Source organism: Cavenderia fasciculata (genome assembly GCF_000203815.1).
Source record: "Cavenderia fasciculata unplaced genomic scaffold Scf_Dfasci-G-b-143d02.r1-5, whole genome shotgun sequence".
In the NCBI taxonomy this organism is placed as follows: Eukaryota; Evosea; class Eumycetozoa; order Acytosteliales; family Cavenderiaceae; genus Cavenderia; species Cavenderia fasciculata.
In genome coordinates, this window is record NW_004457713.1 from 406556 (window position 1) to 427699 (window position 21144).

Below are 21144 nucleotides of genomic sequence, written 5' to 3' on the forward strand. Positions count from 1 at the left end.
TGTTGATTGACTGATTGATGATTGTTTAAAATATCTTGATGAATCTAATCGATCGATGGTTATTGTTGTTGGTGTCATGATGAAAATTCTCCCTCCAAAATTAATTACTTCTCTTCATGACATGATAGTGCTGTGCTGTACTGTGTTCTCGCGCAGTACAAGACAAGTAGTAAATATAAATACATCTAGATTTATGAATTCATAACCCATCCTAAAGTTGAATTCATTCATTCATTCATTCGAGACAGACATCCATCAAATGACGATGATGATTGAGATTTAATTTAACTTGTTACCCTATACTACTTGTGTTGATGATCAATATTCACATCATCATCATCAACATGATCATCATCATGACTTTTATATCTCTAAGTATTGTATTGTAATTGTATTGTTCTTATTCTTATGACTCTGTGATGATCATGATGTTTGTTGGCGTTTGTGAATGCTCCATTTGCAAATTTGAACCCAAAATCTCTTAGTTGCTTACTAGTATGAAAAGGTGACACTGATGATAATATTCTTTTGAAGAAAGGAATTAGTATACATCAACAACTACTACTAGTTAATTTCTTATATGCAACTTATTGTGTAGAATTATTATAATAATTCTTTTTTCCATCTTTTGCTTCCTTGTGCATCTTTCTAATGATGTTGATACAACTAAAATCTCTTGGTGACATAAAAACTGTACCATCTTCGTTGATCTTTTCTCCTTTGGGGTCGAGAGTTGTCTTGATACCTCTTCCATGTTTAGACATGCTCAAACTTCTTAGAACCTCTGCTTGTAGTACTTCGTCGCCATTTGTATGTCTTCTCAACAGGAACAACCAGAGGTTCTAAGAAGTTTGAGCATGTCTTAATGAGAATGTTGGTTTAAAACGGTCGCCAATTAATCGTTGGTAGACTGTTGGAGGTGTCGTTGTTGTTGTTGTTGCTGCTGCTGGTGATGCAGAGATTGTTGTTATTGGTACTAATGCTACTGATACTGATGATGCTGCTGATGCAGTGATAGTTTGGGCTGCTGTACTCATGATTAATATGCTTAAAATAAAGATAAAAATATATCTATAATATTGATAATTCATTATAAAGATATTATCAATTTAATTAAATAATTAATTGTTTGTTTCAATTGATTCTACACTTTTTTTTTTTTTTTTTTTAAATTTTTTTTTCTCATGAGATAGTGCGATCTTTATGCGTGCCATAGGTGACTGACCTGATACATTGCGAGGTTTGAACATTTGTTTCAAAACAACAACAGCAAATAGCCCCTCTCTCTCATTAATAAATGGATCCTATCAAAAAGAAGAAACAACAATAGAATCATACCCTGATTTGGTATCATACACCCCCCCCTCTCCCTCCTCCTCTTCTCTTACATTTTAGATCTTGGTTCATATAATGAGCCTAATCCGCACCCCCATCCCCCTCCTTATCCGCCTCACTCATATAGTGAATCAACACGCCCATAATCTGACGGGTTACATCAAAGAATGATCGTGCTGTGGCTCACCTAGGCATCATATCCAACCATGACTACCACCCCCTATCCTCCTCCTTATCCCCCTCACTCATATGTTGAATCATAAATGATCGTGCTGCTGTGGCTCACCTAGGCATCATGAATGCCCCCATTAAACGGTGGTGATGACACAGTTCGGGTATTAAGAAACCACCATACGATTATGATATCATTGGGACAACCCCATCTGTATATGTATCACCCCTCACTTTTTGTTGATAATCAACAAAGACAAGAAAACATTTGTTTAAAATAAAATATTATTCATCAAGCTCCAATGTTCTCTATTTAAAGTGTTCTTTTTCTCATCACATCATTATTCATTTTATCTATCTTTTCTTCAATTCATTATCTTTCTGCTATATTGTATTACCTTTATATATTTTTTATATAGGAAGCTTCTAATTGAGGTTCACTATCGCACAGTGGTCATCATGAATGGCCCACTTCCATCCGCAACAGAGACAAGAACAACTCAATACCCTCTCGATCGTCTCATGGGTAAGAAGTGGAATAACGAACAAAACTTGTTTGTGACACATCTCGGCCAATATGCAAGATACTATCACTCTGTTAAGAGGTTAGTAGGCCAATTTTTTTTAATATTTGTATACGACTTTAATAACAGTAAGATATCATCAACCTTTTTTTTTTTTTTTGAACATGAATCATTCAGATAAGTTCATGAACTAATTGATCGATTTCATGTATTTTACTATTTTTAGTGTTTAGTTTGTCCCGACAAGAACTCGAAAAAGTAATACCAAAGTATTACGACATGAGTGTTCTTTCAAAGAACAAAACAAATGAATTATATGAAAAAATGGAAAATCGGTTGACTTTGCCGATTCGATGGGATTCTCTAATTGTGGAGGCCATCATCTCAAAGGTGATGGACATAGACACACGCAAAAGCAGTAATAGTCCAAGAGATTATGTATGTATAACAGTCTGTGACAGTTATGATGTGTAATAATAAATTAATTTTTATTTTATTCTTTGTTTACTCTTTACAGAATTCTGCACAAGATGTCCAAGCAAAAGAGAAAATCGTCAACAAAATGCTATCGAGAACATTTGCCAAACTCAAGGTAGACGAGATGGTTGCAAAATATCAAATCCTCCGATATGCACTCCTTGACCCAGATCTGAATCCAATTGGCTGTTGCCACTCTTATAAAACCGCCTTTGCCAACTCCATTTGCAATAGTTACTCGGCCGAGGTGGCCGAGACCTGCAAAAGGATGGTGGAGAGTGCTTTAGACCGTCAAGATGACCGAAACATATTCCACCACGAGTCCAAGTTGGTGTCGGATCTTCTGGAGGATATACTTGCCAAAATAGATGATGGTGATATCGGTGAAGGGTACCAAGCTCTCAAACTAATATTTTCATCTCAACCATTAAAAGGTATGTCATTGATATTAACACCATCACAGGTTTTTTTTAAATATCTTCTTGCGTCGGTTCATGTAACTCTATCTCTCATTTTGTTTATCTTTTGCTCATACACGTCAAAAGGGGTCGATGACCGCTACTGAGAGGATGGTGGGCAGTTTGCGGAGTGTCGATCAGATTTTTTTTTTTAATATTTATTTTCATTTTTTTTTTTCATCTCGAACAACTCACAGAAACCAAATTTAGAGAATGTATATTAAACTATTAAATAACATCTCACACTCAACACAACATTATCAATAGATAGAATACAGCGAGTATTGTTTATAGTTACACTTTTAGTGTAAGAACCCACACATCACTATCATTACTCCTCTTTTACACCATTTCTTTTTGATTATCTTTTGTTTTCATTGGTTTACCAATCAATGCACCACCCATCTCTTTCCTTTTAACTACTCATTGTTGGCCAAGTTCATCTTTACATATCATTGACCTCTTGTGTTCACTCATAAATTATATAATCCTTTTTGATCCAAATCAAGTACCAATCTACCACTCTTTATCGCTCTGCATCCTTTTTGTTGTTCGTTTGATCCACTCTCCTATCCGACAAACTTTCTTTACCACTTAACTTTCCATCAGATACTGCAATCAATCACTACCATTGCTCCTCTTTTACCCTTTCTTGTTTTGATTATATTTGTTTTTATTATCGAGATGCACCACCCATCTAACCACTCGCCTCATTGTTGGTCCCAGTCTTTCCATCAGATCGATAATGCAAAACATTACAATCATTGCTTTTACACCATTTCTTTTTTGTTTTCATTATCCAATCAACGCATCACCTATCTCTTTTGCCTCATTGTGGAGAGAGAGATAGAATTTATAGAGTATAATTGTAATACAGCGCGTATTAATTATTGCAGAGATTAGAGTGATCTTTGATACCTCCATTGATAGCAAGAAGCTCTCTCTATGCAGTGACAGGCCTGTCAAACCTTTTTTTTTTTTTAATTTTAAACCTCTCTAACATTTATTACATTTATCATTATAGATCATAATTTGGAATGCGAAAAGAAAAGGTCAAAATTAAAAGAGGAAAGAGAGGCCAAGCAAAATCAAGAGCCAGCCATTCCCAAGGAAAAAAAAAAGAAGAAACAGTTTTTGGGTGACAAAAGGCCTGAAAACTTTGATGAAATCAATTTTGATGGATCTGTTTATTCAATATCAAATTTGGCCACAGATTTAGAGATTGATAGCAAAAATGTAAAGAAATTAAAGGTTGAAGAACATATATCTGGTGATTATTTACAATCTGAACTCTCATCAAAGTTGGAAGCGTTGATCCAATCATCAACATCAATAAGTGCCTGGAGTGGGTTAAATACCCTCCAATTGAATAGATTGAAAATGCTAAATTTGGAAAATATAATTAATCCGTAACTATTATTATTATTATATCTTTTGTTATTTTTTATTATTTTCATTATAATTAACTAATCAAATGCTTTTTTTGTAATCTTATTTTTTTTTCTATAGAGAGGACAATTCAATCGATTTTTCAAAGTTGACAAAAGATCAATATCCATCTTTAATGGATTTTTGTGAATCAAATGGATACAAGTTTCCAAAAGGATATGACCCTACAGGATTGAAATCCCTCATGACGTCCGATTTGGAGACGATAAAAACTACTCCTTTCGCATTGAATAGCTTTGCACCACAAGCAAAGTATGTATAAAACAATTGACCAATATCTTTTTTTTATATTTTTAAAACTAATCCTCTTTTTTATCTATAGATTCAACAGTACTTTTATCCCATTCTCGATAGAGTTGTTTGTCAGTATAATCGTCAACTCTGGAATAGATATGTCCCTTGGTTTGACCGACAAACACAAAATATTAAGGTATATTTCAAAAATATTACCTAATTTGGAAAAAGAAATTGGTCATCCATTGGAAAGTGGCTATCCATTGGATAGATTTAAGTTTTTCGACAAGGAAATTGAGATCCTCAAAGCTTCGCACTTGGCTTCTTTTCCTTCATCGTCAGATGTAACAATATCACCATCCTCTTCGTCTGATGTAACAACATCACCATCCTCTTTGTCTGATGTAACAATATCACCATCCTCTTCGTCTGATACAACAACATCACCATCCTCTTCGTCTGATACAACTACATCTCCATCCCCATCATCAAAAAAAAAAAGAGGTAGACCTCGTAGTGAGATTGTGGATATAAAGTTAGAAAAATTCCCTGATTTTAAAGATTTTAAATTGGAGGATCTTAATCGACAATTGGAACTTAGAGATATCGAATCCCCAAACATTGATACACGAGTCCAAGAAGAGGAAAATATTAAAAGATTGAAATTGGTTTTATGGCAAGACATGGTAAAACGCTTGCAAATAGATTTTAAAGAAGACTTTGACTACAGCAAATCCAGTCAAGTTAGCATTTTAAAATGGTTATCTTTACCTACTAGCACTATTAAAATCGAATATGATTGGTACTGTTGTTCATTGCCAACACTGAAAGGAACTCTCAAGAAACTATTCAATGACAGCCCAAAGGTGAAGAGAAATGAGCCAAGGAAATGGATGCCAAAGTCTCTTGCTTCAACAAAAAAATCGTTTCTTTTTCGTTACTATACGATTGGATTTGTTGGAAAATCAGTCCTCTGCGATTATTTGCAATCACCGTATGTAAAAGACAACCCATTCGATTTCAACGGGTCAACAAAAACAATTCACCCCAACTTTAATGATTACGAAAGAGACAATATTGGTTACATTTATAACCAAAAAATGTCGGTCCTAATCAATCAAAGGGCGATGATGGTGACAACCAACGTTCCCAGCCATATCTGGTTCCAAACAAAAAGTAAATGTCATTGTTTTAAAGCATTATTATCTTTTACGACCCATTCATTTTACTAATATTTAATTTTAATCTTTATATAGGTGCAAATGAAAAAGTAGTTTCTGATGTGCAAATATCCATGAATAGCCGTCTCTTGCCATACCATTTGAAAAAGAGACAAAAATTAGAAGAATCTTTTCCAGAGCAAAGTTTGGTCTCTCAAAAAAACGGTCAAGATGGCACACCCATGGATGATTCCGATGACGACGACGATGATGATGATGAATCATGGAAATGTAAACAAGTAGAAGAAATGGAAAAGAACCATTCATATTCATACAACCATCCCCACTATGCTTGTTTTGTGGCAAAACAAGTTGGGTTGAAACCAAACATTCCCAAAGTCAAGGATAGAGATATTATCTGTGCCAATTGTTTGTCATCCCACTCACTTAAAGATTTGCCTATGGTGTGCGAACAATGTGATGCGACCATTCCTATTCTATCGGAACATGAAAAAAGATTGGATTTATGTGGTGACCTGATGGATCTGTACTCGGTTGATATTCAACTAAAAAGGAATGCATTTGAAAAAATGCCACCCTTTGATTCAAAGGATGATCTATTCCCTCCACCAGTACCATTAATTGCCGAAATCAATCATCGACTCGTCAAATTTGACCAACCTGAATCACCCCATGTGGAGATTTTTCTACACGAGGCTCTCAACACCACCTCGATAGCACTCAACAGTAACAGGTCAGGAATTGCACCCTCCATGCGGAACCTATTCAATCTTATTAAAACTACATCCGATCCCTCGATGCAATTTAGAATTCGTGATGCATATCCCTTTGTCCACGACTCGTCTACTGGCGGATTTGAAAATGAAATCAAACATGAAATCATGGTGAAGGAATTAATGAACCATTTTTCAATGACAACGGCCAAGCTCATTATTGTTTGTGGACAATTCCCTTGCAAGGCAGCCAAAGAGGCTTTTAATGCCAATCCTTTGGATTACGAAATGGTTGACTATAGTCAAGAATCTTATCACACCATTTTAGATAAAGCCAAAGGCACAACCGAGGACAAAGAGGTGGATGTAAGTAGGATAGTTCCTAAAAGGCTCATTGCTATCGCTCCGCATCCATCAGTCATGTTTGCGTTGCACATAACAGCAGCCTATATTTTGATTGCTCATGATATCTACAAAATGGCTCCAAAGGTATCTCAATTTGACCCAGTTCAAACATTTAAATCGAATTCCCCCTCGTCTGCCTCGTCCTCCTTCTCCTCCACGTCCTTATCATCCACGTCATCTTCATCATCTGCCTCGTCTTCCTCGTCTGCCTTGCCCCCGTCCTCCTCGTCCTCCTCCACGTCCTTATCATCCACGTCATCCTCATCATCTGCCTCGTCTTCCTCGTCGTCCTTATCATCCACCTCATCTTCATCATCCTCCTCTTCGTCCTCCAATCAAAAGACCACCAAACGCCCAAATCTAAGTAACAAAACAAAAGATTTTCCTTCACTTAAACAATGGACGTTGGAACATCTAGTTGAAGAGGCCACATCCCGCAAAATCGACGTAGAGAATATCAAAGAAGATCGTCTTCAAGTTGAATGTGTTTTGTTGAAATCGGTCCTTGGGTTTCAAATATGGTCAGAACAAAAAATTGAACAGTTTGATCTAGAGGAATCAAAATCGAAAAAAGATATACTGGCCTATGCGAGAGAAAAAAAAATCCCTTTGACAGACTATTGGTTCTTCATGACGTTGGAAACCCTCAAAAAAGCCGTGCAAAGGTGTCTCGCTTCCACCTCGTCCCCATCTCCGTCCTCCTACTTGCCCACCTCTTCCTCACCCTTGACCGATATCTCACTCCCCTCTTCCCCATCCTTGACCGATGCCCCACCCACTTCATCCTCATCCGATACCTCAACTCCACCCTCTTCCACCGATACCTCATCCTTGACCGATACCTCAACCACCCCGTCCTCATCCGATACCCCACCCTCTTCCACCGATACCTCATCCTTGACCTATACCTCACTCCCCTCACACTCATTCTCCTACTCCTCCTACTCTAAACCTTTTGTAAAAAATGAAAAGTGCGTTTACAAAGATGAAGAGAAACATATAAGAGCAAAGAGAGATTTTTATCACTCTGGAATGTGTAGAAGGCGCCGAAGCAAATGGAAAGTTATGAGGGAAAACAACCGTGGCAATTATCTTTATATCGGAATTGATCCTGGAAGGTCAAAATGCACGATTGTAGACTCTATGAATCGTGCTCGAGTGGTTTCAGTGGCATCTTATTACAACCTCATGGGCACTGACCGTCTTCTGGCAAGACAACAAAACTACAAAAAGAACCCGGTCCTGTCCAAATTTGAAAGTGGATTGCCAACCTATAATACCTTTGGTAAGTGTTATTTTAAATATTCATTGTCTATACCACCTATATATTATAATATTAATATTTATAAACTAACTTTTTTTTTAATTCCTAGATACTTTATTCAATGTAGAATCTGTATTGAGACGAATAGAGTATGAAAGAATTACCCATAGGGATCAATGTCGTCTTTATTCCCATGTAGTGACGTCCTATACGTTTCAGACCATGGACAAGAACAGGAACATTGACAAGAAGCGCGCCCAATATGCCTATGCAAAGAGCTTTGTACCACCAACAACAATCCCGAAAAATAGAATAGTGATTTGTATGTTTTTTTTATTTCTTCAAACCATTTATTATTATTTGTTATTAATCTTCTTTCTTTTTATAGATATTGGAGGGTCTGATTTTTTCCGTGGATCCCGAGGTGGTGGTAGAACTGGTTGTACATCAAAGACACTACTCAGACTGTTTTTGAATATGGGTTACAAGGCACGTCTTGTCAATGAATTTAATACCTCCAAAGTATGTGTGTTTTAATAATTGAATTTTTAGATCAACCCTCGAAATGGCCATTCATTAATATTTTTTTTTCCAAGATTCATAATGCATGTGCCTCCAAAATTCATTCTACCAACAACAACAAGTTCCTAGAAAAAGCTAAACACCAAAAGGTTAAAAATGTGTTGCCAGAATCTTTTGAAAAGACCCATGTTGTTGGTGCACCCATATCCTCCACGTTTTCAGACAATGGTGTTCGTTGGCAAGGAAAGGATTCCAAGTTATGTGATGGTTGCAAATTGACTGATTACAATTGTCAATGCTCCAAGGCTCAATTGGCGGACAAAGAGAATGATTCAACTCTGAAAGTGTCTCAATTGGCAGATGATATGAATGAAACTCTAAAAGTATTCATATCACTTGAAAATACTTCACCTTCTCCAACTATGCTATTGGAATCCCTTTTCTCTTTAAGCAAAAAGACTGTCAAGGAGTTGATAGAGTTTTGCAATCTAAACTCTATCAAATACAATCAACAAGAAGAGCCAACCAAAGGGAAAAACAAAAGAGGTTCTCACAAGGATAGTAAGGGTGGTGCTACCAACAGCAAAAAGGACCAACTTATCAACGCTATCATCAAGTTTAATTTTGAAAAACAAAAAAGGGATGCTAGCAAAAATAAGAAAAAGAGGTCAAAATCGTCATCAACTACTAATGATCGTTGTAAGGACCAAGATCAAAGCAATAGTCAAAAGGATGGGAACAAGTCTACAAGCAACTCTGTTTCGACCCACGATTATGGTTTTGGTAAGTCTCTTTGTGATAGTCAGATCAAAGATCTCTGGAAGTCAATGAACCCAAATGCGACAGAAATGCCATTTAAAACTAAATGGCAATGGCTATATTGTCCAGTTTGTGATCATTTCTTCAACAGAGACACGAGCGCTGCAAAGAATATTCTCTTATTGGGAATCTTACACCAAACCGCAGATTACAGGCCATGGATTTATCGTCCTTTACCTGCCGATATCGTGCATATTGGGAGGGTAGACACGACCTAGTTAACCTTAACAGGGCCTTCCTGCATAAATATGAAAGTCCCCCCCTCAGCTGTAAGTTATTAGATAGAAAATATAATGTTGATCTCAATTTACTGATTTTCCTCTTTTTTTTCTGTTCTTTGTCTTTTTTTTTACTTTGTCTGTTTTTTTTTCTTTCCTCAATTCAAAATAAAAGTTCAAATCATATAAGTCAATAAATTTTATTGTCATCTTTAATACTATGATTGACAGGACAGATAATATTAATAGTGTTTAAAATAGATTGAACTTGACTCGATGAAATCATCAACCATACCAATTATTTTATCAAGAAGAAGATTTTTATCAAAATCAAAGTGATCAAAGTGTAGTGTAGAATGATAAATTAAGTTTCTTGAATTTTATAAAGTATTTATTTACTTTTTTTCTTTGCAATTCCGTTAAAAATGGAAAATGATGTGAGAGTTGAATGTAATTCTTGTTGTTGTAGTTAACAAGAATATGATCATGATGAACAAGATAGCTGATAATTGGTAGATTGAGATATTGTGATTTTTCTTTTATTACCATTAGCATAAATCCTTTCGATTGGAGGATTGATGAATCAAAATAATCTAGATCCAATATCATTTTGAACCAAGATAATATTCCATCTATTAAACTCACCTTGTCGAGATACCTACCACAATTTATCACGGTGCGACGGGTAAATGGGTTGAATCCATTGTCGTGTAGAAATGTCATGATTGCCTTGTTTGGTTGATATCTTTATGTTTTGGATGAAATGTCGCATCGGGGTCGACCAAACCCAATGAATGTGCCACCTTTACATACTCTAATGTAATCTACCTTCACTCATGATGGGTCCCCATCCAAACATTTCAGTAAACTCTTCTTTTCCTTTGACACGTGCTTTGAGAATATTATCTCGTATTTTGGAGATATCGTCGTTGAGCGCCTGTCAAGTATGTCACGATCGACCGGGGGTAATAGCGAATACATACTAAACTTAAACAAAAGTCAACGTGATTGTTTGGTTGATAGTTGAGCAAGTCGACCGAAATGATTCGCTTCTTCATCATAATACTGATAATACATCTTCAATCGAGTAAAGTGTCCATTAGCGTATTTGATCGACTCTATATCTTGAGATGACATGAGGAGATTAATGAAATAATTTTTAAAAAGTTTGTCCATGGTGATTCCATCATTCTTGTTATTGTTGACAATATCAACGAATAATCTTGCAAGTTTGATTAAATCGGATTGGCTGTGTTTAGATAAACTACCATTTATCGAGAATGGTATGATTGATTTGTATCTGTGATACCTGTTGACATTGAATTTGTAATTATTCATTTCCAATAAATACACTGCCATGTCTGGATGCATTCCTTGAATTGCAGCTGTAATACATTCATATGTATCATATATTGGTTTGATAGGAATTGTATGATCAGCCAATATTTTAAACATCTCTATGTTGCCTTTACTTGCTGCCATTTTGAAACATCCAGAATGATATTTAAATAATTCCATGTGTTGTTTATCTTGACCATTAAATGAACATATATCTTCGGTTGTTTCATAATCCCATTTTAAATGATGTTCAAATAAATAATGAATTTAAATGAGAAGATGAAGAGGATGAATTATTATTATTATTAATAAATTGATGTAATTCTTTTTCTTCTCTTTCAATTCTTTCTTTTAATTGATTGATATGACCACCTCTGACATCCTTTTATCTGTTTATAATATTAGAGAATGAAAGTAGTTTTGTTAGACTCAATAGAATGCTTGTATTTACATTTGGGAATGGGATATTTCTAGCATTGTTTTTAGTGATTACACTGGTTCGTAACATTTTGTATCGTTTGTTGTACACTTAACTCTTATAAGCTAGCTTAGAGTAGGCTCTTACAAAAGATAAAAAATGTCTAGAAACTATAAATAAAAAAATATATATATATATTTTTATTAAATTTAAATCATACACAAATTTTCTACAACTCAAATACAAATAATAATGCTCATTATTATGATAGAATAGATCAGAATAGAAAAGAATCACAAAAAGATAGATAGATAGATAGATAGATAGATAGATAGATAGATAGATAGATAGATAGATAGATAGATAGATAGATAGATAGATAGATAGATAATTTAAATAGATGATAGAGAGATTGCAAAGTATAATCATTCTACAGATAATCAAAGAGATTGATAATGTAGATTTGATATGTCTGCTGATGACATGTAAGAAGATGTTTTATCATTATATTAGACGCGCCTTAAAGTTTAAACATATGGAGTACAAGATAAACTTTAACCATACACTCTTTTATCAGTTCAATTTACAATCATTTGTTGATATCACAAAGAATTCAGTGTCTAATACACTCATCATAAGAGACCCTTTTTTGGCTTACAAAGGAAAATATACATGGTTTTTAGATTACTTGTTACAACTAGGTGATCGACAGATTACAACTACTGCATATAACTATAATTGTGAAGTGAAGGAAATCCCAGAATCGACAGATACGCTCTATGTCTATCAATCAAAACGAAATCCATTATTGCAACGTAAATTGGTTGTACCGAGCAATATCAAGACTCTAGATATCTATATACGTGTCGCCAAATTTGACGATTTAACATTTCCAATTGGTCTAGAGACACTCTACTTTAGGTCTTCACCATCGATAATCAACTTGGCCCAACCACACTTTACCAATCTCACCACTCTATCTATATCTGGTCAGATATTCGAAGGCGGCGCATGCCCTCTGCCACCCAACTTGACCAATCTAAGTATGTCACACTCAAACTTTGACAGTCACCTCTTTGATCGGTTGACAAGTCTAGTACATGTGGATCTACACCTACTGTCAGCAAGAGATAGCTCACGGACACTAGATCTATCAAAACAAGTGTGTCTAGAATCTTTTATCCTTAAAGACTGTGTCAATAATCAATCTCTTGGTGATATACACATTCATCTGTCTCGGACGTCGCTCACTCGTCTCTCGCTCCCACCTCGACTCATTTCCAAACAATCGACCAACCTATTTCCATCAACACTCAAACACTTGACTGTCTCTTTGGAGACCCTAACCGATTTCAAAGTCACGTCTTGTTGTTTGGACACTTTATGTCTATCGGCCTGTAGTCGTTCTATTACCTCTGATCTTATTCCAAACAGTGTCAAAACACTAAAGATCGTATTCACAAATATAAATTTGGGTTGGTCATTATCGTCATCAACAAACATTACAAGTTTGGATGTTACCTATTTAGGTAATATTTGTGGAATTATCTCTTTACTGCCTCCTAATTTGGTTCACTTTTCACTCGGTTGTGAAAGACAACTCCCTTCCTACTTTCTAGTTCTTCCAGTGCTTTATCCAACATCTCTTGAAACACTCGATTATTCCAGAGTGTTTGGGCGCTATGACAAAATAGTTGTACCAACCACCATTTCAACGCTATCTTTGAACCTTTGTTCGATGCCAATTGGAACAATATTTGATCAATTAAGATTTGGATCACTGCCACCAAGCATCAAAAAATTAGAGATAATGGTTTCATTGGCAGACACTAGAATTCGATTGGATGAAATCATCAACAAAACCAATGTTCAAGAACTAACATTGTCATATGAAAACCTTCCTCTCCAAAATCATATATCTATTAGAAGATTGGATGATCATAATAGGAATGTATTGGTTGTAGATAATAGAACTTTGAATGGTGGTATCATAGAAACCATCGACATTGATACCAATCCAATCTATTTACATTTACAATGTTTTAAATATCATCAAAAATTATGTTGGAGTAATAAAATTGGTCAAGTTGATTAACTAATAAAGTAGTGCTATTCTCAATTTGTTCATTCATTCATTCATTAAATATATTCATTTTATTATAATTTTTTAATTTCTTGAGTATCATCATCATGTAGAATTATTATAGTGATTTTTGAGAACTTTGAAAAAATTCCTCTAAAAATGGAATATTTTTAGAGAGAAGTTCAGTGTTTTTATCATCAACAATATAGCCATGATAGACAAGATAATTGGCAATTGGTAGATTTTGATATTGTAATACGTATTGAATTTGTTCTTTTTTACAGATTATTGAGCGAATCAAGGGATAATAATCATCCATATCATTTTGAAACCAGACAACTTATGAAATCTTATACAAATGTTCAATGCCGTTCCAATAATACCAGTGTCTTGATTCAAATATTGTGGGTCGAACTGAAATTTGGTTAGACTCTTTTCTTGTTGAGCCAAATCTAAAAAGTATTTCAATATCTTAAGACTATCGTAAAATATAGCATTGTTGATACAATAGCCATCGATTTTAAATTGTGGGTATTGAGTGTAGAGGTGTTGAATAAATGCTAGTTGATTATGAATAATGGCTTCATTAATGACTGATCCATATCCATAATCCTCCAAAGGTTTATGTTTGGCCATGAATCGATCAAACATTTTAATGTCACCTCTTGATCCAATTGCATTCCAAGTTGACTGGTTGAATTGTAATAATTGTCCTTTGATATTCTCTCGATAATAACGTTTAATCAATTTGTAAAGTTGTTTGTATTGTCTATCATATGATGTGGTGAGGATGGAGATTAGAGTGTCAATGTTTGGTTTGCATTTTGTTTGTATGAATAGTAAAAATTCAACAATTTCAATTTGATTGTTGTTTGTTGAAATCACCAACTGTTCTTGAATTGTTCCTCTAAGAGGTGAAGGTCTCGTACTATTATTATAATACTGTTGCAAGAGTTGAAACCCCTCTTGACCAACACGATCATCGTAATTATAAAACAAGCAGTATCCACAAAGCTTCATCATTGCATCGAGCGAGGTTGCATTGATACCCCTGCTATCCTTGATGTCAAAGCGTTTTTGCCGACGACCTCGTTTTCCAAGTGGTGGCACCACATCAGGAACGACGAGTATACTTGTAAGATAATAATGACCATATTTCTTGATATAGTTGAGAACGTCATCTTGTTGGACAAGTTGAGGATAATGTTGATGTAGGAACATGATCACCTTGTCATCACTCTTGCCACAATGTTTTACAGTTTCTACGGTAAATGGGCTGATTCCATTATTGTGTAGATATTGCATGATTCCCAATGTTTGATTAATATCTTTATGTTTTGGTTTAAATGTACTTTTGGGACTGACCAAACCCAGAGAGTGTGCCAACTTTACATGCTCCAATCGACCATTGTTCATGATAAATCCCCATCCAAACAATTTACGTAACAATTTCATAAATTCTGTTTGTCGGTCCTCTTTTACACGTACTTTGAGAATAAGAGGTATTTCTGACCAAAATTGAGCAGGTGCTTCTTGAGGTAGTTCTCCTTTTAAACACATACCAAACATAAACATTGTCCAACGTGATTGTTTGGTTGATAGTTGCGTAAGACTATTGAAATAATAGTTGATGTTGTCATTTTCCTCCTCTTCCTCCTCTTTCTCTTCCTCTTCCTCCTCCTCCTCCAGAACCAAACTAGAACTATCCAATTCCTCGTCAATGACAAACATTTCAATTAGATTGTTTGTCATACCAACCAATCGCTCATATTTATCTGGATCGGTGTTTAGTTTTAATACTTGTTTGATAAATTCTAGATGGTGATCTGGGTCAATGCCTTGAGGTAAACCAGTAAGAAGGAAATCTGGATACAATCCTTTAAAAACAAAAGCATCGAAATGATAGTGGTCATGTCCATAATTAACCGACTCTATATCTCTTGTTGGCAAGAGTAGATTGTAGAAATACTCTTTAAAAAACTCGTGCATTTCGATAGATTCTTTGTTATTGTTGGCTATATCTACGAATAATCTTGCAAGTTTGATTAAATCTGATTGACTGTGTTTAAATAGACCATACTTTTTATTGAATGTTGTGGTTACTTTGAATTTGAAATGATTCATTTCCAATAAATACCTTGCCATGTCTGGATGCAGTCCTTCAATTGCAACTTGAATACATTCATTCATGTCATATTGTATTTTAATTGGGACAGAATTATCAACCAATATTTTAAACATATCTATATTACCTTTACTTGCTGCCATCTTGAAACATCCAGAATGATTAAACCATTCAGGTTTCTTTTCAAACAAATATTTAAATAACACCAAGTGTTGTTCATCTTGACCATCATATGAACATATTTCTTCAGTTACTTCATAATTCCATTTTAAATGAAGTTCAAATAAATAATCTTTTTTAATCGTAAATGAATTTAATTGAGAAGATAAAGTAGAAGATGAAGAGGATAAAGTAGTATTATTATTATTATTATTATTAATATTTTTAAATTGATGTAATTCTTTTTCTTCTCTTTCAATTCTTTCTTTTAATAGATTGATATGACCGTAACAAAGATACCAGCCAATCTTGTTTGGTAATTGATTAATCTTGTAATATTTCTCTACACCATCATTCTTTCTCAATACTGATATAATATTTCTAAATATTACCAAATTACATAATACACTTTTAATGACTCTATCATGTTGTTCTTTATTTGTTTGATTACACCTGCTATCATCACATCCTTTAATCTGTGTTATTTTCAATAAAATAAATGTTAACATATCACCATCATCATTAATTGTCTACTACTTACACTTTTGAATGGGATGATTCTAGCATTGTTTTTAACAATCCTTGACATTTAGTTGTACTACTACTACTCCTACTGTCTACCTAAATAAATATATATATTTATATAAATATTTATTTATTTATCAATATAACAACTTATAAAAGATTTGACTCACAGCATATTAGCTGCCAACTTGGCTCTAAAAAAAAATACTTTAAAAAATTTAATTCATTGGAAATAAATCATCAAACACTCTAAGTCGACCATCATCATTGGTATGATAAAGAGTGGGAATCCAAAATAGGATAATATTTCATAGAGATTGAACCATGACCACCCATCAACCCTCTAATTATTATTTATTTGTGTAACCACCATTGTATGGTGAACATTGAAAAGTGATCACCACACTATTCGACCCTCACCACTACTTGTTCACCTTTGGTTTCAGTGTTATCAATCAATGCAAACATGTTCTTCCCTCCTTTTTCATGTTGTTGTTGTTGTTGATCCGTATACAAAAGTGCTTAAGCTATTAGTGCTTGAGAAATGTGGTATATGAAGGTGTGCGTGTGATAAAATGAGGGAACAATAAGAACGCATTGATAACCAATCAATTTGGGGATCAATTCACACATGCACATGTTCTTAAAGAAAACAACTGATTGATAGATATGATTGATAGATATGATTGATAGTAAAGTAAAAAGGATTTTGTAAAGTTTCAACTACTCGAATTTTAAATAAAAACATTTTTAAATTTAAAAAATAATATTAAAAGAAAATACTATTAGATTTCAAACAGATACAGGCAATACAATCAATCAATTAATTAATCAATCACACTACAGTGCAATCAATCAATCATATCTATCAATCATATCTATCAATCATCATATCTATCAATCTATTAATAAATAAATAAAAAAACATTATTATTAATTTATATTTACATATTCATTTTATTTGATTTGCCGCCATTTATTTTATTTTGTGGTTATTGATTTGCCGCCATTTTATGGTTTACACCCAATCTGTTTTAAGGATTGTTATTTTCTCACCCCATGATGTAAACTTAATATATGCATATATATATATATATAATATAATACAAATAAACAATCAATATAATTTGAATATTAATAGAACTATATAATTTTAATATATAAAGGTTATATCACATATAATAAATACTCCATCCAATATATCCATTATATATTCCTAAACCTACCTCGCTGTGTTCTTTTCCAATAATTCTTTTAAAAATGGAATATTCAAAGAGAGTTGATCGGCGTTGGTATTATCAATATCACCATGATGGACAAGATAATTGGCAATTGGTAGATTTTGATATGTGCCGTGTAATGCATTTTGAGTGATTGTTGAGAGAATGGAAAAGTCAAAATAATCTTGATCATATATCATTTTGAAACAAGACAAGTTGGCATGTGATACACAATTGTCAAGTGCTGCTAAAATACATTTTTCTGAATTTTGGTCACGAGGGTAGAACCCAAATTTGGGTAAACTCTTTTCTTGGTGAGCCAAATCTAAAAAGTATTTCAATATCTTTGGACGATCGTTGGTAATAGCATTGTTGATACAATTGACATTGATTTTCATCAATTGTGGGTATTGAGTGTAGAGGTGTTGAATAAATGCTAGTTGATTATGAATGATGGCTTCATTAATGACTGATCCATATCCATAATCCAATTGTTTATGTTTGGTCATGAATCGATCAAACATTTTAATGTCACCTCTTGATCCAATTGCATTCCAAGTTGTAGAGTTGAATTGTAATAATTGTCCTTTTTTGATATTCTCTCTATAATACATTTTAATTAATTTGTATAGTTGTTTGTATTGTCGATCGTATGATTTGGTGAGAATAGATACTAGAGTTTGAAAGGTTGGTTTTAAAACCTTTTTTGTTTGTTGTTTGAATAGTAACCATTCGACAATATCAATTTGATTGTTTTCTGTTGAAATCTCTAATTGTTCTTGATATGTTGCTTCAATAGTTGTAGTTGCAGTACTATCGTCGTTGTAATACTGTTGCAAGAGTTGAAACCCCTCTTGGCCAACACGATCATCGTAATAGTAATACAAAGAGGATCCGCAAAGCTTGATCATTGCATCGAGTGAGGTTGCATCGATACCCCTGCTATCCTTGATGATATCTCGTTGTTGTCGTCTACGTAGTAGTCGCGGTTGCGGTACATCAGCAGCAGTAGGCACAACAAGTATACTTGTAAGATAATAATGACCATATTTCTTGATATATTTGAGAACATCATCTTGTCGTAGCAGTTGAGGATAATGTTGATGTAGGAACATGATCACCTTGTCATCATTCTTGCCACATTGATTCACAGTTTCTATTGCAAATGGGTTGATTCCATTATCGTGTAGATACTGCATGATGGCCAATGTTTGATTGCTGTCTCTTTGATTTGGATAAAATACTTTATCTGGTTTGATCAACCCCAATGAATGTGCCAGTTTTACATACTCCAATCGACCATTGTTCATTATGAATTCCCACCCAAACAATTTACATAAAAATTCCATAAACTCTGTTTGTCGGTCCTCTTTTACACGTACTTTGAGAATCAGAGGTATTTCTGACCAAAGTTGAACAGGTGCTTCTTGATGCAATTCTCCTTTTAAACACATACCAATCATAAACATTGTCCAACGAGATTGTTTGGTTGATAGTTGAGCAAGACTATCGAAATAATAGTAGTTGATGTTGTCATTTTCCTCTTCCTCTTCCTCTACCTCTTCCTCCTCCTCCTCCTTGTTGGTGTGGTTGTTGGGATTATACTCCTTGTCTTCCACACAATCCAATTCCTCGTCAATGACAAACATTTCAATAAGCTTGTTTGTCGTACCAACCAATCGTTCATATTCCTCTGGCTCGATGAAAAGTTTCACCACTTGTTTGATAAAGTCAATGTGGTGGTCGGGGTCGATGTCTTGGGGTAACCCAGTACGAAGGTAATCTGGATACAACCCTTCAAAAATAAAAGAATCGAATGTATATTGGTGACTTCCATATTTAACCGTATCTATATCTCTTGTTGGTAAGAGTAGATTGTAGAAATACAATTTAAATACCTCGTACATTTCGATAGATTCTTTGTTTTTGTCGACTATATCTACGAATAATCTTGCAAGTTTGATTAAATCTGATTGACTGTGTTTAAATAGACCACCTTTTAAACTGAATGGTTGAGTCCTCCGATTGAATTTGAAATGATTCATTTCCAATAAATACCTTGCCATGTCTGGATGCATTCCTTGAATTGCAACTCGAATACATTCATTCATGTCATATTGTATTTTAATTGGGACTGTATTATCAACCAATATTTTAAATATCTCTATGTTGCCTTTACTTGCTGCCATCTTGAAACAATCTGGATGATTAAACCATTCAAGTTTCTTTTCAAACAAATATTTAAATAATTCCAAGTGTCTTTCATCTTCACCACCAAATGAACATATATCTATAGTTACATCATAATTCCATCTTAAATGATGTTCAAATAAATAATCTTTTTTAATCGTAAATGAATTTAAATAAGAAGATAAAGTAGAAGATGAAGAGGATAAAGTATTATTATTATAATTATTAATATTATTATTATTATTGAATTGTAACAATTCTAGTTCTTCTCTTTCAATTCTTTCTTTTAATAGATTGATATGACCACCTCTGAGATACCAACCAATCTTGTTTGGTAATTGATCGATCTTGTATGTTTTTATTGTTGTTGGGATAGAAGATACAGATATAATCCTTCTAAATAATACCAAATTACATAATACACTTTTAATGACTCTATCATGTTGTTCTTTCTTTGATTGATTACACCTTTCATCATCACATCCTTTTATCTGTTGAATAAGTAATAAATAAAAAGAGAGTGAATATCTTTGTTTTTCTTTGATCAGATGATCACGCATGATGCAGGTGCAGCGAGTCTACGTACAATTGAACGGGATGATTTGAGCGTTATTTATAATTATTCCCATTTATTATCTATTTTTATTGATTATATTAATATTATTTACCTTTATGAAATTAAATTACTTGTTTTTTTTTTTTTTAAACATATTTTGTTGATGGGGAGGGGCACAAACAAAATCACTTTAATACATAACATATAATTAAAAAAAGACAAACAATTATACTCTCAATGTCAAAGAGGAAGAAGTCCTGTCAAGGTTGCGGATTCGAGTTCTTCGATATCAAGATACATCGTTGCTTAAAAAGAACAGCACAGAAAAGAAGGAATAAACGATTACAGGTCAACAATAACAACAATCATTTTGAACAACATCAACAGCAAGTCAACAATGACAATGAATATGATAATCATGATCAAGATATCGATGGTATTAAGGAAAAAGTATGTCACACAAGATCTTAGAACTCTTGATTAAATTGAATAGGAGGACAATGAAAAGCATCTACAAGAACCCAACAATCTTGTAGTCGGCGGGGTATGTATTTTTTCATTATTTATTCTCTATTCATCAACAGATCTCTTCATTTCCAATTTAGTATAGATGCTGTAGTGTTCTCCTCTCCCTACAGAGCCCTACAAGAAAGAAATACCATCAAGATTGTCATCCCACTCAACTGCTGGATAGAATGCAAACAAAAGAAATAGATACCATCAAATCTTTATCAGGTGATGACACTAAAGAAACGAATAT

At 33.9% G+C, this 21144-nt stretch overlaps 9 protein-coding genes across 9 annotated transcripts; 4 read left to right on the forward strand and 5 right to left on the reverse strand.

Moving 5' to 3' along the window:
• Positions 1 to 587: 587 nt before the first annotated feature.
• On the reverse strand, positions 588 to 764 carry DFA_02372 (uncharacterized protein; the record flags this gene model as incomplete). Its single annotated transcript, XM_004366701.1, has 1 exon — positions 588 to 764. The coding sequence occupies one exon, from the start codon at positions 762 to 764 to the stop codon at positions 588 to 590; it is 177 nt and encodes a 58-aa protein (XP_004366758.1).
• A 78-nt stretch (positions 765 to 842) lies between these two features.
• On the reverse strand, positions 843 to 1037 carry DFA_02373 (uncharacterized protein; the record flags this gene model as incomplete). Its single annotated transcript, XM_004366702.1, has 1 exon — positions 843 to 1037. One exon carries the CDS (start codon positions 1035 to 1037, stop codon positions 843 to 845), a length of 195 nt encoding a protein of 64 aa, XP_004366759.1.
• A 597-nt stretch (positions 1038 to 1634) lies between these two features.
• On the forward strand, positions 1635 to 5404 carry DFA_02374 (uncharacterized protein; the record flags this gene model as incomplete). Its single annotated transcript, XM_004366703.1, has 8 exons — positions 1635 to 1720; positions 1926 to 2032; positions 2257 to 2468; positions 2548 to 2941; positions 3990 to 4314; positions 4475 to 4666; positions 4737 to 5334; positions 5363 to 5404. 8 exons carry the CDS (start codon positions 1635 to 1637, stop codon positions 5402 to 5404), a joined length of 1956 nt encoding a protein of 651 aa, XP_004366760.1.
• A 133-nt stretch (positions 5405 to 5537) lies between these two features.
• On the forward strand, positions 5538 to 9770 carry DFA_02375 (uncharacterized protein; the record flags this gene model as incomplete). Its single annotated transcript, XM_004366704.1, has 6 exons — positions 5538 to 5646; positions 5905 to 6099; positions 6262 to 8232; positions 8321 to 8533; positions 8600 to 8733; positions 8808 to 9770. The coding sequence occupies 6 exons, from the start codon at positions 5538 to 5540 to the stop codon at positions 9768 to 9770; spliced, it is 3585 nt and encodes a 1194-aa protein (XP_004366761.1).
• A 999-nt stretch (positions 9771 to 10769) lies between these two features.
• On the reverse strand, positions 10770 to 11252 carry DFA_02376 (uncharacterized protein; the record flags this gene model as incomplete). The annotated part of the gene is made up of 1 exon (XM_004366705.1): positions 10770 to 11252. The coding sequence occupies one exon, from the start codon at positions 11250 to 11252 to the stop codon at positions 10770 to 10772; it is 483 nt and encodes a 160-aa protein (XP_004366762.1).
• A 106-nt stretch (positions 11253 to 11358) lies between these two features.
• Positions 11359 to 11616, reverse strand: DFA_02377 (uncharacterized protein; the record flags this gene model as incomplete). Its single annotated transcript, XM_004366706.1, has 2 exons — positions 11359 to 11490; positions 11560 to 11616. The coding sequence occupies 2 exons, from the start codon at positions 11614 to 11616 to the stop codon at positions 11359 to 11361; spliced, it is 189 nt and encodes a 62-aa protein (XP_004366763.1).
• Positions 11617 to 11994: 378 nt separating this feature from the next.
• On the forward strand, positions 11995 to 13621 carry DFA_02378 (uncharacterized protein; the record flags this gene model as incomplete). Its single annotated transcript, XM_004366707.1, has 2 exons — positions 11995 to 12011; positions 12040 to 13621. 2 exons carry the CDS (start codon positions 11995 to 11997, stop codon positions 13619 to 13621), a joined length of 1599 nt encoding a protein of 532 aa, XP_004366764.1.
• Positions 13622 to 13727: 106 nt separating this feature from the next.
• Positions 13728 to 20388, reverse strand: DFA_02379 (uncharacterized protein; the record flags this gene model as incomplete). The annotated part of the gene is made up of 6 exons (XM_004366708.1): positions 13728 to 13882; positions 13993 to 14061; positions 14116 to 16274; positions 16435 to 16514; positions 17534 to 17561; positions 17645 to 20388. The coding sequence occupies 6 exons, from the start codon at positions 20386 to 20388 to the stop codon at positions 13728 to 13730; spliced, it is 5235 nt and encodes a 1744-aa protein (XP_004366765.1).
• Positions 20389 to 20621: 233 nt separating this feature from the next.
• Positions 20622 to 21098, forward strand: DFA_02380 (uncharacterized protein; the record flags this gene model as incomplete). The annotated part of the gene is made up of 2 exons (XM_004366709.1): positions 20622 to 20820; positions 20995 to 21098. The coding sequence occupies 2 exons, from the start codon at positions 20622 to 20624 to the stop codon at positions 21096 to 21098; spliced, it is 303 nt and encodes a 100-aa protein (XP_004366766.1).
• Between the last annotated feature and the right edge of the window lie 46 nt (positions 21099 to 21144).